This window comes from Buteo buteo, chromosome 25 (genome assembly GCF_964188355.1).
Source record: "Buteo buteo chromosome 25, bButBut1.hap1.1, whole genome shotgun sequence".
NCBI classification, from domain to species: Eukaryota; Metazoa; Chordata; class Aves; order Accipitriformes; family Accipitridae; genus Buteo; species Buteo buteo.
This window is the reverse complement of record NC_134195.1, coordinates 8,271,507-8,288,238: the sequence shown is the minus strand read 5'-3', so window position 1 is coordinate 8,288,238 and position 16,732 is coordinate 8,271,507. Positions and strand designations below refer to the sequence as shown.

The 16,732-nt window shown below is 38.8% G+C and overlaps 1 protein-coding gene across 14 annotated transcripts in view; it reads right to left on the bottom strand.

Moving 5' to 3' along the window:
* The window catches only part of INPP4A (inositol polyphosphate-4-phosphatase type I A), a 127,851-nt gene that overhangs the window by 17,958 nt on the left and 93,161 nt on the right, over nucleotides 1-16,732 (bottom strand). For 7 of the 14 annotated variants that reach the window (XM_075057481.1, XM_075057484.1, XM_075057485.1 and 4 more), the window contains 7 exons: nucleotides 15,195-15,378; nucleotides 13,621-13,839; nucleotides 12,201-12,474; nucleotides 8,636-8,668; nucleotides 4,074-4,246; nucleotides 2,510-2,633; nucleotides 1,561-1,687 (listed from right to left, as the gene is read on the bottom strand). In XM_075057481.1, the coding sequence (XP_074913582.1) occupies nucleotides 1,561-1,687; nucleotides 2,510-2,633; nucleotides 4,074-4,246; nucleotides 8,636-8,668; nucleotides 12,201-12,474; nucleotides 13,621-13,839; nucleotides 15,195-15,378 (1,134 nt within the window). The remainder of the gene's footprint in view (nucleotides 1-1,560; nucleotides 1,688-2,509; nucleotides 2,634-4,073; nucleotides 4,247-8,635; nucleotides 8,669-12,200; nucleotides 12,475-13,620; nucleotides 13,840-15,194; nucleotides 15,379-16,732) is intronic. The other 7 variants (XM_075057489.1, XM_075057492.1, XM_075057493.1 and 4 more) reach the window with 2 other exon arrangements.

Below are 16,732 nucleotides of genomic sequence, written 5' to 3'. Positions count from 1 at the left end.
TTTGTGTGCTGTCTGTTAACCTATCAGCAACAATACCTTGGTGTTACGTCCAAGTCTTTACAGTGCAGAACTCTCAAGTACAGCATATACGCTCAAGTATAACAAAAGAACTCTGAGAAGTATATAATAAGGTAATCAAAATTGGTCCGTCCCACACTTACATTGGATGGACATGCAAATCCTATGCTTTGTCTGAAAGCAAAAAAACTATTTTCACCTCTAAATGTAAACCTTCCAATAGTTTGCACCAAAATAAATACACAATTTCTTCCTTCTCTTTCTTGAGTAAAATCTAGACAGCAAAAGAATAAGCAACACTATCAGACCTGAAACTAATGAAGACTGGTTTCCTGCTGATTATTGTCCTATAGCTGATGGGAAGTTTCAACTACAGATTTCCTTGGAATGGAATTTTGTGTCAGCTGTCAGCCATTTCCAGAGGTCTCAGCAATTTCTGTAACATACATGATTGTACTGCAGACCTCCTTCAGCTGAGGCACTTTTCATTGCATGTGAACCTTAACATAACAAAGTTCCTCTAAATGTTTTTATCTTTGAGAACTCTAGCTCTTTTTCAGATGTGGATGAAACTGGGCAAAGCTCCAGTGGAGCTTGGTACAGCACACTGTAATCGAATAAGCCTTATTTCCTCCAGAAATCAGATTCAAAATGAAAAGATTCTAAAGACTGAAACACAGAAACATTAAAACACCGATTTCTTTTGCCTCTGTCTTTCCACAGCTTCATCCCCATCTCTGAACTGGCTCTCTCTGGGCAAGAGTTCTATTGCAGGGACCCATCAGCCCCATGTCAGAAACCAGTGCAAGGCCAGCTGATAAGCAGGCTGAGGCATTCAAATTGAACTGTGACTCTGTTGTAAATGCTTCCTATCATAATACAGCTGTAACAGATCACTCCCACTCCACTTTATGTGAGGATGTGAATGTTTGTTACTTCGGACTTTTAAAACAAAAATTGCTCTTAAGCTCAAACTTGAAAATACCTCTTTTCAGACAAGTGGCCAAAATGAGCGGCAGTCTGGCCCCAATAGTTTGGAAATTGATCCTAATTGGCCCTAAATAGGCCTCACCTCAGCAGCAGCCCATCAACTGCCTGATATACATTCCATGTCCCGTTGTGCTAACGGCAGCCCATTAGTCAGTGGCATACAGTGAAGCAGTGACCAACTGATCAACAGCAGTGAATTTCAGACAATGAGATCAGCCTCAAAAGTCAGTCTGAGATTTAAAAACAGCACAAGTGCTTAAGAAAAGATTGAATACTTCTGGTTTATGATTGTGGATGGCTAGGTCAAGATGATATTTATTCATAAACCAATACTGCCATGGTTCGAGCCTTGCCATATACCCCTTTCCAGCTTAGCTCCCTGTAAAATGAAACATCAGTAAAAATGAGTAACTCCAAAACATTTATTTGAAGTTCTGAGAAGAGAAACAACACACTACAAAAAGCACATAATTCAAGTGCACTATCACTGCTTCTTGTGCCTGCAGTCCCATCCCACTTCCTGCTTCCCCCCCCCATTTTTTTTTTTTTTACCGATTTCCAGTGATGACTGGCAGCATGTCAGTAGATGTATTTGATGTGGCCTGAGTTACTTTAAAGGTTACATTCCTCAAGTCCATGATTCCCAAACTCATGTCCTCCAGCATTGCCAGCTCCTCACCTAAATCAAGGAGGAAAAAGTGAATCGTAATCATTACTTGTTACGTACAACTTCCCTTCATCAATTTGATGATGTCCGTAGGTCATTGGTCTCATAAAGAAGTTCTATGGATGCAGAGGCTCTGGAGCCCAGGCCTTCACCTTGACCTACAGACTGCACACAATGTCAGGGTTGACTTTATGAGTTTAGCAAGTTTGGAAAACACCAATTATCTAGCACAGTCCAGACTACCGCTCTTCAAGTAGATTATATGCTGATTTTCCAATTTAGATGATGCTAGGAAGTACTTTTCAGCATTGTCACAGCCATGATATCCTTTGTGTAGGAAAAGTGTGTTGGAAAAGTTACAAGGTATTCTGGATTCATTCAGTAAAGCATGCCCTAACTGGCATCCAGATGGCTGTTCAGACACAGGAGTGAAACACTTGCGACTGAAGTACTTTCCCTTTTTGTATTCTCTCTTCAATCTCTCTTTGTACTGCAGGATTACAGGAGGTCAAGAAAATTCAAAAAGCGTATTTTGGGCACAGTTTCTCTTAGCTTAGCAGAACTTTAATCCATTTCTTTTCTGAAAAAACAATCTCTATGATATGTTTTCTCTTTTTTTAAACCTTTGACATTATTCAATTAAATGTGAAGAAATTCAGAGTTGTTAACTAATTAAGTACTCCACATATAATCTGGTTTTGCATTTCAGTTTTCAAAATTGTTTTTGTATCTGAGCTGCAGATTGTTCCAAAGACTCATATTCTGCTGTAGCCAATTTCATGCAGAATTTGCTGACTCAGCAGCTAATACCACCCACTTGCCCTGTGCTTTTACCATAAGTGCTCAGCAGGCTCTCAAACTGTGCCAGTAAGCCAATGGTGTAGAGTTGTCTTAGAAATCCATCATCATGCAGGCAGTTCCTCAGCTTGATAATAAAACCACAAATGAGAGCTGTCAGCTGTGAGAGAAAAAACAGATAAGAGTGAAGTGATTCAATACAGAAAAGGCTCTTCAGTCCCAAACAGAAAGAATACCACATACAAGAGATGTCATAACATCTGTCAGACTGATGCACTTTTCCCTTAAATGTCACTCTTTTTTTCTCCTTGCAGCTGAAGAGAGACAACCAACCAACAAAAATCCAAAACATTCATAAAATCAGACTTAGGGCACACTGCCTTCATCTTGCAAGCTCTCCCAAAATGGGACTGCTGTTGATCTTGCTTCTATTTGTTTTCTGGACACAATCACTTGTATTAGGGGTCTACAACATATGAATTACATGAGTCTCCATGGAGAATTGTTTCAGTTACAGATGGAAAAGCAACACAGCTAGTTCCAGGCCATGAATTTTGATAGTATGAATAAATGATTTTTTTTTTAAAATGACATTTTAAGAAAGCTTAAAAATGCAATATCTGTTTGCACTATGCAGAGACTCAAACTCTACTGTTACAAGATATTCAGGACAAGGTCCTGAAGACCTTGTACTAAGATCTAAGATCAGTACTAGTCTTAATTCACTCTGTCAACAAAGGAATTTCCCAGGTGATTGCCATATGCTACGTACACAGGTGTATGACTGTCACAGAATTAAACAGAAGGGAATAAAGTTCTGTTTATGACAGGTAAATATATTCAATGCATTGAGTTTAAAAATTACCTGCAATATGGAGTGGGTTTTGTATAGAAAAATTCCCTGAATTTATCTCTATGAGATATTAAGTTTTGGGACAACAGCCCTACCAAACAATGTCCAAGAGATGAGCTGTTTAAAATAAATGAACAAGATACTGATTTCATGGTATAATAAGACACAGTACAGAAGCATAGTGGGTAGAAATGTGGAAGGTTTTTTTAAGTGCAGACACCTGCTAGTCAGTGGCTGACACAAGAGATCCCAGCAGGCCCAAGGAAACAGAACTTCCAGGAAAAAAAACTAGCACTCATTTCTCTCCCTGTAGCTGGACTTTTCTTCCTTAGGTACCACAAGTCCTGTTGGTTTTCTCAATATGTAAAACAACAAAAGGTAACTGAGGGAGTACACTTTCTGCTTATGGGCTTTTTTTTGCCTTCTTTCACATTTTACTTCTGGTTTTAGTTTGGTGGCATTGGAAGGCAAAGGTTGTTTCTGTAGAGAGCAGTATATTTTTACTAGTTCTGGAATAATTTTTTTTAAAATAGTGAATGTATATCCAAGGGGACACTTAAGTTATATATTGTCAAATGCATGTAAGTGACCAGTAAGGACAGGACAGCACAGCCTGTGAGAGGAGATCAGTGTTAAACCTGAGAGTAGAATAGATATTAAAAATTCTGAAAATGGTATCTTTCATGTTTCATTTAAAACCCACCATATGTTGAAGTGCAATCAAATCATGCATATTTGCTTGCTTACAGTTTGGCAGAAGACAACATCCCTGCGATACTGAAGGCTCAGGCAGAGCCCTATTGTTGGGGCACTGTCCTGCATTAATAAAAAGACCATGGCTTTCTTTGCCTTGTCACTCATCATGGCTACGCAGTCTGTGAGTGTTGTCAGCAAGGGATAAAGAGCTTCGCTCCATTCGCCTGGTTAAAAAAAAAAATTAGCAGCACTGTAAGTACTTTATTGGAAACAAACAAACATGCATTAAGAAAAAACATCCTGTTGCAAGTCAAATTTGTTGATAATTCACATTTAGGGCTTGTTTTATTTTGGCTGGCTGGTTACTCCCTTCTTGTTATTAACTAAGTAATCTTACAGACTGGTTATCGTATGAGGAAAATACGGAGAACTTTACTCTGTAAGGCTGTTATGACTTTCCTGACCATGTAATAGCTCCAAGATTTGTGCCCACAGAACAGGCTATACAATAGCTGATTCGGAAAGTATAACAGAGAGATGAATATCTATACATACAAGTGTGTATCACTGTGTGTGCATGTTCAAACACACCCTTTCACAGTGCATACATGGACAGACAGTATGGAGTCTGTCATATAACAGAAATAGTGAACATCTGCTTAGCCATTTCTGTCCATGAGATTTCTTCCATGTATCTTGCCTTTGAATCTTTTTTGGACTCAGAAGTTTACCATTCAACTGCCTCATCAGCTTATTGATCCTTGCTGCACCTCAGTGAGGTAAGACGATGCTTATCTCCCATTTGCAGTATAGGAATAATAAGGCAGAGAGGTGAAAAATTCATGTAGGTACTCTTCTAAGTGTCCTCTGTCTGCTGAGTGGCTTTGAAGGCTTAGAGCTAGCTAGCAAGAAACACTAAGTACAGTGATTTAGATGGGATTTAGCTAGATCCTTGGAAGTAGGTCTGAGCTTGACTTCCACTTAAATCCATGAAATATGTCCCAGAAGGACTCTGTTCAAAGTCCTACACAGGAAGCATAGAAATGAAACTGTGTTGCCAAAGTCCTATTTTAGTATCCCAAACATTGTGCCTTCCTTCTCCCTAAGAGATTTCTCTGCCTTAAAATGCCCTAGAAGCTCCATTTCTTTTCTTTCCTTCTTTCGCTTTTTGTCTTAATCAACCACAAATTTTAAAACCCCATTCCCGTGACCTTATGAAAAATTATTCAGATGCTTTAACAAAATCCATTCTCTCTGCAATATAAAAAGAAAATAGAACAGTGCTTTGGTTTTGCCATCCTTAATGTAAGGCTGAAACAGAAGAACACTTCTCTTTTTAAAAGGAGGGACAATGTGTTTTATTTTTTTAAAAGCACTGGAGCTCATAAACAGAACACACACAACCCCCAGCCTGGTTGGCTGAGGAACAAGGCAATGTACAGATCAGAACCTGCATGAATGGGGTACTTCAAGCCCCTGAAAGGAAGTTGTTTGGGATTCTGACTGAAAGGCAGGACTAAGAGCTAGTAATAAACGTTTCTTTGATAACCAGCCAAAGATGGGAACTTTGGAAGTCTGCTAACAGAAACATAACTGACAAGATTAACAGAACTATCCTTTTTGCTTTTATTCTATGCGGTAGATAGATAACCTAATAAACTACAAAAAGGGGAAGTTGTTTGGCTCTGTTCCATTGCCATAAAAAAAGCAGGAAACATCAAAAGAACAGGCAAGGAATTACAGCTTATCTTTTATATTCTATTAAGTATTTTCTCTCAAAATAAATCAGATGCCATAACATGGTCCCACGAACACTTAAAAAGCAGAACACAGATGATACTAACAGTGTTTCTCTTACTGCATTTAAGTGCTTTTCTATAAACAAATGAGAATGACAAAAAGAACTGAAAAGATCTTCCAGCACATCATCATCATCTCATTGCCTGGATATATATACATGTGTCTAGTTATTAACTCAGTGGAGATTTAGAATTGTTGTGTGTCTGGCAGCACTTCATTTGAAAGATATGTTTACCTGTGGTAATCACAAAGTACACTGGTGGTATACCAGCCTGCCTGAAGATAAAGCAATTGTTAGATGGTTTTTTCCTCCCGATACTCATATGCAATGCCATGGCTCATCCAGAATAACGAGTGAATAGCCTCTGTGCTGTGTATTCACTTGGTTTAAAATTTTGGCCATGAAAAAACAAACCCTTGTCAGTCTGCAAAATTCTAAATGCTTTTTGCTACCTACTTCACAGAGGTGTCACCTGTCTTCTTTTCATTTTTTAGTCAATGGTACTTGCTATTAACAATAAACAGGAATAAAAGGAATTGCACTCCCAGGCTCATATCAGGTTGGCACATTTCACTGGCAGCGTTTAAATAAATGTGAAAGGACTCTAAGTGTTCAACTTTCACCTGGATTATCCTGTGCTTCTGTCTTCCCCTCATTGATTTTCCTAACAGAACTTTATTAATGAAAGTGTATTTTCTATCAAATCAATGGCACCTTCAAACATCATGAGGCACTAATTCTAATGTGCAATCTACTCTGAGCTCTGCTGTTATGTTCTATGAGACAACCAGAACTTTTAAAAACTATTATAGACTGCACTGGGCAGACCCATAGGTAGGGTGATGTGGCGTAGGGCCTGAAACAATGGAGATGCAACAAGCTGTTACAGATTTACAACAGCCCGAGACCTAGTCCAAGCTAGCTGTTGGTATGTCTGGGACACAAATCAAGCTTTTTAATCAGAGGTTTCTAGTTCATGTTAAAAGCTATTCCATTTAAAAACAAACCAGCAGGATGACTGTCATTTGCTTCAGGTGCCTTATATTTTACAGCAAGAGACAAATCCTGCAGTCTCCACTCAGACAGCTACAACTGAATTCTGGCTGGTAAATAAGGGCCAGACTTTGGCCTTGTTAAGTCTTTGCTATTTTTCTTACTACTGCTGCTGACCAAAGTCATACCTTAATGTACACTTTGAAATGTGTCATTTTGAAAGGGGGTGGGGAGAGAGAGGGGTGGGGAGGGAAAGAGAGAGGGAGGCAGGGAAGGAGGGAAGAAGGGAGGGAGAGACAGAGGAAGGGAGGGAGCAAGTGAGGGATGCTGGGAAGGCCTATTAGTTCACACATTGGACCATCTCCGACTATACATTACTGACTATTTTATAAAAAAATAATGTCTTGTTAAGAGAACCTAATACATAAAGCCTGTATAAATCAAGGATGTAATGTCAGGTTGGAAAAGTTTTTGCTTTTTTCCCTCTAAGACTCTGTCTTCTCCACAGCAATAAAAATATTATTAAAATAACTGTCCTCCAGAGCCTTGAAAAGATATTTTTAGTCTTTTCATATTAAAAAAACCCTAGCATCCATAAATCAAAGTACTGGGCACCTGCAGTTGCCCTTGGTTTAGGTCAGGGTTGCAAGGACTCATGATGTCTAAAAGAAGAGATTTATAAATAAGTTGTAGTTGCTTAGCCCTCATCCAGTAAAGTGTAATTGGCAACCCATTTAAGCACACAGTCAGGTCACATTTGGCTTCAGAGGAAAGCAAGCATTAAGTGCTTCACTACACTGCAGCTTCAGCTACTTAAGTTTAAGATGCAGTTCTGGGTATATCTGGGTACCCAGTTGGGGTGACCTGACTGCTGTTAATTACTCCCATCTTAAAAATAAAGAAAAAGCATTCATTTATGCACCACATTGATATTTTGCAAATACTAAAGGGATGTTCCAAGAATTAAAAACTTGTGGAGTCTTTTATTGATTAAAAACATTTTCTCAGTGATAGAAGAAAACAGCATGGATAGCTGAGAAGAACATTAATATACTTTGTGAAGATGTAAATCATACCTGCACTGGGGCTTTAATTCCCATTGGTTTCACTAAACTCAGAAGCCCATGCTGTAACAGTTCAAGTACTAAACCTTCACTGAACTCAGATTAAACTACTCTCAAATGGGAGAAAGTACAGCCATCTAGCTGGGAGACAGTGGTATTACAGAGGCATATTATTCAGACCTTGTAAACGCAACAGAAGTGTGCAGAAGTACAAGGACAGAGGAAAGAAGGTTAACAGTGGGATGAAAGTCTCCTAAATTCTGTATTCTGTAACATTAGATTTGCAGTGCCCAACACTGCTTGGTGTGTACCCACAACAGAGACTTTCCATCAGCCTTGTTGACTGCTCCATGTTTTGCTCAAGTTCTCATTCAGAAAGGCCAGCTCAACAGCACATATGAAAGGGCATGTCTGAAATGTCTGAAATGTCAGACTCCCACAGACTTCAATGACATTTGGAACAAGCCTCAAATCATTGTCACCTACAACAGTTGCTGGAACACATCAACTGGAGAAACCAAAGAGATCATGAACAAGTGCTCTCCCATACCTGGACATGAGAGGTTACCAGACACTCCCTTGCACTGTTATTTAGGAAATAATAACTTCTTCATATGCTTAGGTAACTCACATGATATTGCAGAGCATTACCATTTCAAAATGGTCAATCTTAACAGCAAGGCACTTGTTCAGTTGTTAATTATGAACAAAATCCTGCAATTTTCAGAAGAAGCAGAAGCCATGAATGCACATACCTGGGCCAGATTCTTCTGGAGCGGGGCTGCAATCTGCACAGAAATGGAGGGGCAACATGCATGATTAAGGAGCAGCAACACAGTCTAAACATAAGCAACTCAAATGCTCAATGCAAGGGTTCTCAAACACTTTCACTGAGTGAAGAGGAGCTCAGCAGGATACTCCTTTGCCTGTGGGCACCGAGGGCATGGGCTGTCTCCTCCACTCCACTGTTTCTGATCAGAGGAACATCTGGATGGGGACTTGGAGTAAAGCCAGTACCTGCTAGCTCATGGGCTCTCTGTGGATTACCAGCAAGCGTACTGACAATGCCCAGTGATCCACAGGGCACAATTTGAGAACCACTGGTTTAGCGCAATTATAGAATAAGCTGGCAGTAAGGCTGATAAATAGAATAGCAAAAGACTAGCAGTAAGTTTAATGCACTGAACAGAAAATGACATTAAGGCATCCACAATGCACAAGTAATAAAGAAACAGTACTTTGCTATCTTAGACAAATTTCTGTTACGCAATTTCTGAAATAGTTACCACAAGCATTAGATTGTATATTAAGGGCTGAAACCTCACCAGTGAAGCCTGTGAGTGTTCCACACTCACTTCAGTGGGAGGAACAAGCTGTCAGATGAATATACACTACACTGCAATGCAAACAGTAAAAAAAAAATATACACCCTGTTATAGTAAGTCTTGCATGAATGAAAAGTAGTTTATTAAGCTAACAGGATTTAAAATTCTGTTGTTTATATCCAGATTCACTAGTCAATGAATTATGAATTTGAAAATAACAACAGAAAATATCAAATTCAATTGTATGCATTGGGACAATCAGCTGAGCTAGACAATCTGAGATAAAAACCTCTCAGTAAATTAAAACTCATCATGTTCATTAAAGAAGCTATATGCCCCCATGCAATTTTAGTAATGAACACCTAAGCCTATAACAAAAATACATTTAAAAATAATTTCTTAAGTCTCCCTTCTACTACTTCAGGCAGTATTTTCTTTCACAAACATTCATTTCTAGAGAGATCCTCTAAAGTCCTTCAACAGCATTCCACTGTCTCTCTCTTACCAATTCTGGAACTATCTTGGTTTGCTGGTTTTTACATTGCTTTCAAAAAAATTTCTGGCTGCTCTCTGCTCAGTGTCATTTATTCAAAACTCAGAATTGCTAACAGAAAAAGTGTTAGTTCTTTGAACAGATGACAAGGAGAAACTTTAAAATGTTGTGATTCTGAACTTAGCGAAAGGATCTTCTTTGTCCCTAAATTACTCCCATGATCAGTTGTGGAAAGTGCTAGCGAAAGGGAAATAATAGAATCAGAGAATGGTTTGGGTTGGAAGGGACATTTAAAGGTCATCTAGTCCAACCCCCCTGCAGTGAGCAGGGACATCTTCAACCAGATCAGGTTGCTCAGAGCCCTGTCCCATCTGGCCTTGAATGCTCCCAGGGATGGGGCATTTATCACCTTTCTGGGCAACCTGTTCCAGTATTTCACCACTCCCATTGTAAAAAATTTCTTCCTTGTATTGAGTCTCAATCTACCTTCTTTTAGTTTAAAACCATTTAACAGGCCAGGTTTGGTGTGGAGTCAAGGAAAGTAACTCAATGGGAAAATTCCCATTGATTTCAGTAAGACCAGGTTTTTTATAGTATTGAACCTGTTCCTCTGTCAAAAATACTGACTGTTAATTAGGAACTACATCTGATGAGAATGTGATCAAGTACTCAGCTTGCCCTGGCTTACAATAAACTTCCCAAGAGCAATTCAAATTGCTCATTAAGACCTACAAACAATGTTTGCACCAGATACCTAAGAAACAGGATTCCCTCTCCAGGATTTTTTACATTAAATTCACCCAACATGGGTTGACAGTCAGACTTCAGATCTAATCCTGACAGTTAGGTACCAATGGGAAATGGCAGCAAGCCCCTTTGTTTTAAAGCTTGTGACACTTCTTGATTTAATGTTTCTGTACCAGGTTCTGTGGATTAAATGGAAAGATTTTTTCCTATTTTGGAGGAACAGAAAGGAAAGGTTACAGAAACTCTTGGCACAAACCAACCCATTGGTAGGTAAGTGCAGCTAATTCCACTTTTATATGGTATAGTGTCAAGATCCAGGGTACCTTTAAAAGATCGACTGAAAATGAAAGAAAATGATTGTTCTAAGACGCTTTCAGCATCAAATTGTCTTGGGAAAAGCTTCTGATATCACCCACCACAGATTTTGTTCTATTTTTTTTTTAACAGTAAAAATCCACAACTTTTAAACATTGATATGAAAGTGCACTGAAGTTTACCGATAAAACTTTCATGTGCATACATATAAAACTTCATGTAAACTAGCTAGCAAATAAAAACATTTAAAGGTATCAAACTGGTAGAAGAAATTTTGTCAAAGATTAATAGAGAACACATTCTGAAACAAGAACCAACTCTCCTATTCCTTTATAATACACAAAAATGTCAGTCTAGTCTAGAAAAACATGGTCATTTCAGATACTAAGCAAATCATATGTAACATATACAAAGCTACACAAAAATATATTAACATTTATTTTAACTTCCATCTTGCTTTCTTTTCCTTAAGGTACCGCCTTCCACTGCAACATTAACAATGGGATGGACATGAAGTCACAGACACATGTAAGGGACAAAGGGCCATCAAACAATAAGACAGCACAGGAAAAAGGAAATGAAAATACAAATCAATCTTTCTAGAGCTTAGCTTGGCACACCTGCTCTATTAAGTGGCCAAATCATAGAGACCACACATACAGAATGTGAGAATAAGTCAAATAAGTACATATGTAAATGAAATAATTCTGAAATTTAATGCACGGCTGCAAAACTGTCAACCTAAGCTGATAAAAATATCTTTCATTCACATGCTCATGGCATTACGCTGGATTCAATTCAGCACCCACTTTACCTCAAATTTTGATAGGATTATTCCACTGAGAGCTTGCACTGCCAGTTCCTACCTTCCAGCTACAAGAAGTCTAACTAATTGAGTGCCTCAGCACCACAGCTTTTGACAATTTGGGTTAAAATTTGCTTTAAACTCTAGTAGGTTCATCCAAGTTTAGCTCAGTCTAATGGTACTGCTTGGCTCCCCTCCTATGCTTTGGCAGCCCATCTGGGACCATTAGTGTTGCAGTAGTGCTGCACTTCTCTCATGTTTTATTTATCTTTTATAAAGGTTCACTGTAATAAGCTTTGATTGCTGCAAAGAAGCTGAAGCCAACAGGAAAGCCACCAGAGGTGGTGTTTGACATATGCTAACCCAAACACCTGTTTTACCAGCTTAAAACACCTGGTGTGAAAATCAAATGCCACTGTCATCAAAGGATTTGGCAATGATTTCAGTGGGATCAGGATTTCAAACTAAGTAATGGGTTTAGCAGCTCCCAGTACACCACCAGCCCTTTCTGCCTGACATCAGGCTTAACTCCACCACTGAACTAAAAACACATGGAAGGATGTAACGGAGGCTTAGGAACGATGCCAGCGCACAGCAAGAGAGCAGCAGCGAGAAGCAGCGTCTGGCATACGCACTTGTCTTTCTGAGAGAATGGCATGCACAGGATGGTGTGGATGAAGGTGGTGGTGAGGATGATGAAGGTGGTGAGGATGATGAGGCCTCATTTAAATCTTCTGGATTTATCCAGTAGGCACGAGTGTCCCGATTACCTTTCTTACTAGTACAACTGATGTCGCACTGGAAAACATCTTCGCAGCTGTCACTTTGCAAGCGCTCCTTCTGCAGAAGTTTGTCCACTCTCTGTATAATACACTCCAGACTTTTGTCAACATTCAGCCAAACTTTCTCCTTAAAAGAAAACATTTCTTTCTCAATTTAAAAAGAGACATTAGGTAACAAATCCCTTGGCAATATATTTTCTCCTGTGATTCCAGTCACAACTCCTCTGCAAAGTCTCCTCTGGGCTACTGCATTTACATTTTTGCACACACAAACTCTGGATATATAAATAACATATAGCAGCATGTCAACAATATGTAGCAACATGACTTGTGTGGTAAATTGCAAAGCTATTTTCTAAGTAAATTTGCTGAACAATTTTAAGTGCCTCTTCCTGCACTATTATTCCAGTTTGCAGTTGGCACTATTGTTTATTCTTGAAACTCATGTTTGACATAATAGTTGTATACAGCCACACATCTTTTTTCCTATATAACTCAGTGAGTAACAGATAAAATTACTATATTGTATTACTATCTAAATAACTGAATTGGCTTTATTCATATCTCATTACTGTGAGTTTGACTGTAAGCCAAAGTATGCCAAAATGATTAAAACTAGCAAGGATCCATTTCCAAAATGAATCTAATCTAATTTCTAGATTGATGTTTCACAATATTAATAATGGTTTAATTAATCTTGACTATTTTTGAGATTTAGCTCACTTCTGTTTATATTACACAATGACAGAATTTACACAGCCCAATTCTCATTTCAGTTGGCAGTGTGGTAAGGAAAACAATTTAAATTCTTTGTGCAGACAGTTTTAAAATGCTGTTCGTAATCAAAACAGAGATGGACTGCAAGTTCTGAATATTTAGATGAGAATAAAAGCCAGGAAGGCTGAATTGTACAGCTAACACAAGCAAAACATGCTTTATCTTGGAGAAGTGTAAGAGCCCTTTGTAGTATGGTCAGGTTTTTTTACTTTAAAAGGTATTTACTTTCCCTTGGAACCAACTTCAGAAAAGCCATGCACCTACTGTAATGATCTCTGCTGTTTAGGAGATTCAGAAATATTTATTAAGGCCTGTTTGTATCCCCATGCCAAGGAGGAACTGAGCAGAGAATGGAGAGAGCGTCTTTGCTAGTTGACCAATACCTCAAAAATAGTCATCCTATGTGTTTATGATGAGCAGTTACAGACCTTATAAACAAAAGAACACAGCAAACAAAAACTAAGAAAATATTCATCACGCCACTTAGCAAACATACCCATTCCTCTTCATGCCAATCCACTTGCAGAGAAGATCGGCTATTTCTTCCTGTCCATCTGGCCACGAGTGTATCTTGATCATTCCTCAGCATCACTTGCTCCCCTTCTCCAGAAGTTGGAGATGCTTTTGAAGCTATATAGTCTGGCCTTGCAGCATTCAGTCCATGTATTGAATTTGCCAACAGCTTGCAGTCACAGACTGTGACAAGTTGCCGGGTCTAAAAAGCAATAAACCCCCCACATTTTAACACTTTTTCATTATTCTATAAACAATTTATACTATATTCTTTCTCAGAAAGAAAAAAGAAGAACTAGTATTCTGTAAAGGAAACTAACCATTGTGTAGGAGTCTCTAAGGTGCCTTTAAAATCATTTAACAGAATGGCCTTAAAAAGCAATATAGGATACCAAAACACAAAAGGTATATTTCCAAAGTCTGTACTACCATATTAGCCTTGCAACTATTGCAAACTTCACTAATATTTGTGCAATTCACTTTTATTTGCACTTCACTTTCCATTTGATGAAAGCTTAAAACAATGTGCATATTTATACCTCACACAATAGCTGCCACACCAGAGAGACCATGCTTAACCTCCACCATCCTGTCTGAAATGGTAACAAGACTTAAGAGGAGGGCTGACGATATAACCCATTAATCAATGCAACTTGTTCCCTGTCTTATTTAGTTGATGTTGTATTAAAGGATTTCTGTAAGTTATGTAAATATGAAAAGTATCTGGTCTGAGCCTCCATTAAAATAAACAAACAAACAAGCCCTTACTACATTATATATACACATTGTCCAGCTGTAGAAAATCCCACAGATCAGTTATACACACTGTACTCATTTACAGTGAATATTATAATACATAATACATTTACATGGGGTCACATTATTTTTTGCACTCTACATGTACATCCCCTCCAGTGGGACAATTTATGGTAAGCTGATTGGCCATTACTGCCATTTACAACCTTCAGATCTGCTTCAGGGACAGAAAAGGTCAGTAAAACTGCATTTGTTCTTCTGTCCCTGTAATCAAGACTGTGCTCAGCTGCGGGTTCAGTCTGGTTTCTGTTAGCACCCAAGCACATCAAGAAATAACTCATTTGCACCACTATAATTCAAGCAAAGGCTCTGTCACCATTATTCCTTATTTCCCCAGTGGAAAAATACAGAATTGTTTCCTTAACTTTTGCCCAGTTGCTGCTGCTTGACAGATGACTCAGAGGAACATTAAAAAACCCCAGGTAGTTACGGAGAAAAGGGTAGAAAAGAAAGTGAAGAATGCACATTTCTGGAATATGATGAATGAAGAGAGGGAACCAGAGGACATTGCCCTCCACTGCGCTCTCAAGAGGAGGTGAAGGCAAGAGTGTGAAAAGTAGGAGACAATCTAAATAAAAAGCAGCAAATTTTAAAGGCTGGTCTGATTTTGCTTTTTCTTTAGGACTGTACATGTTACAATACACTACTGAACAAGGTAAAATAGATGTTTCAAGAAAACCTACTGAAGATAGAGAAAAAAAATACACTGTGTTTCAGTGTGGAAATGTATTATTCTCCTACCTTGTCTGCTAGGATGGCAAGTGTTCTTTCAAGGCCATTAGCTGATCTATCCTTGGCAGCTCTTGAGAGCCTTTCTGCATAGTAACTGACTTGCGTTTTCAGGGTGTTGATTTGTGCAATAATTTCCTTTGCTCTAACAATGTCCTGTGGGATGTATATTATAGACTGGGAACTTGTTGAAGTGCTGAAAAAGAAAGACTGATTTTAGGGGGGAAATTGATCTAGAAGTACACACATTACAGTGGCATGCTGGGGAATTAATGGCAGACAACAAAAATTTACCTAAGCTAGCAATCAACAGTGAAAGGCCAGTGGGCAATTGCACAGCAGGAACATGATCCTAGAGCCTTCTCTGTCTTTACTGAAAGCATTTAGATGAAGATTTACTAATCCCTTATGCCAAGGGGTTGTGGGCAGAGCTTGTATACCAGAGGGACAGTTTTGCTGAGGAGAATGCAGGTGATAGATTTTGCCATCAGATAGAGAACCACTGTTTGCACAGACAGCTTGCCCTACTCTCCCTCTCCTTACAACACAGACACTTCACTAGGCCCTGGTTTGCAAATCTGTTTTATCACATAGATACTAGCACCATTAAAAGAAAATCTGCACTCCTTATAAGATAGAAATGCCACCCAGATCCGCAATGCAAACCCTGTGGTTTTAACACAAAATCCTTCTGCTAGTATACCATTTCCTCTGTTGCAGGTCTGATTCAAGTTACACCAGCAAAAGCAATCTTAAAATATATAAAAAATAATCTCCAGGATAATCCAAGGACCCTGTCCTTGGTGTAGCTTCTGTTAGCACGCGCTTACTATGCTAAACTAGGGACAGGATACAACTCTCCCTATTATAAACTCAGCTGTAACAATATAAAACAATAACAAATTTTGGCCTTTTCCAAATAGTAAGGAAAATAAACTAGACCAATAAAGTATATCTTTATATTGCGATACTGCAGGTCCACTAAGACTGCTTACTCGGCAGCGGAGGAGAATAGTTTACATCCTCTAAGTTTAGATGTCTACAGAAGTTGCTTATCCGGTCCAAGACAGATGCTTGGACTACCTCTGTAACTGCTGGAGGGAGAATAGCACTTCTAAAGGGTGATTTAATCCTACCTGAGAAGAGCCACTCACAAAAGTTGCCTTTTAGCTTAGGAAATTTAAGCTTTAAGCTGAAGTTGTGTTCTTAGTTAACTATTTGGAACCAACCCACCACTACTCCATTTGCCAGCCAATATGCTGGTTTTTTCCTCCCAGTAAGAAAGCCATGCAAAGATCAGGCCTTTACATCAGCTCCAGCTGTGACAGGTGTGATGCCCATTCATGACTTGGCATCAAGCATGAGGTGACATCAATTGTGTATTATCTTAATTTTATTCATTTTTTTCCAGTCATGAATGGTTTCAGCATAGTAACAGCACAGAAGAACCAACTGTTTGCCCCAATCTCAGCACTGTTGATGGACACAGCTACACTGAGAAACTACACAGACAGGAGTATCTTTTCCAGGCACAGTTACCTCAGGTCATG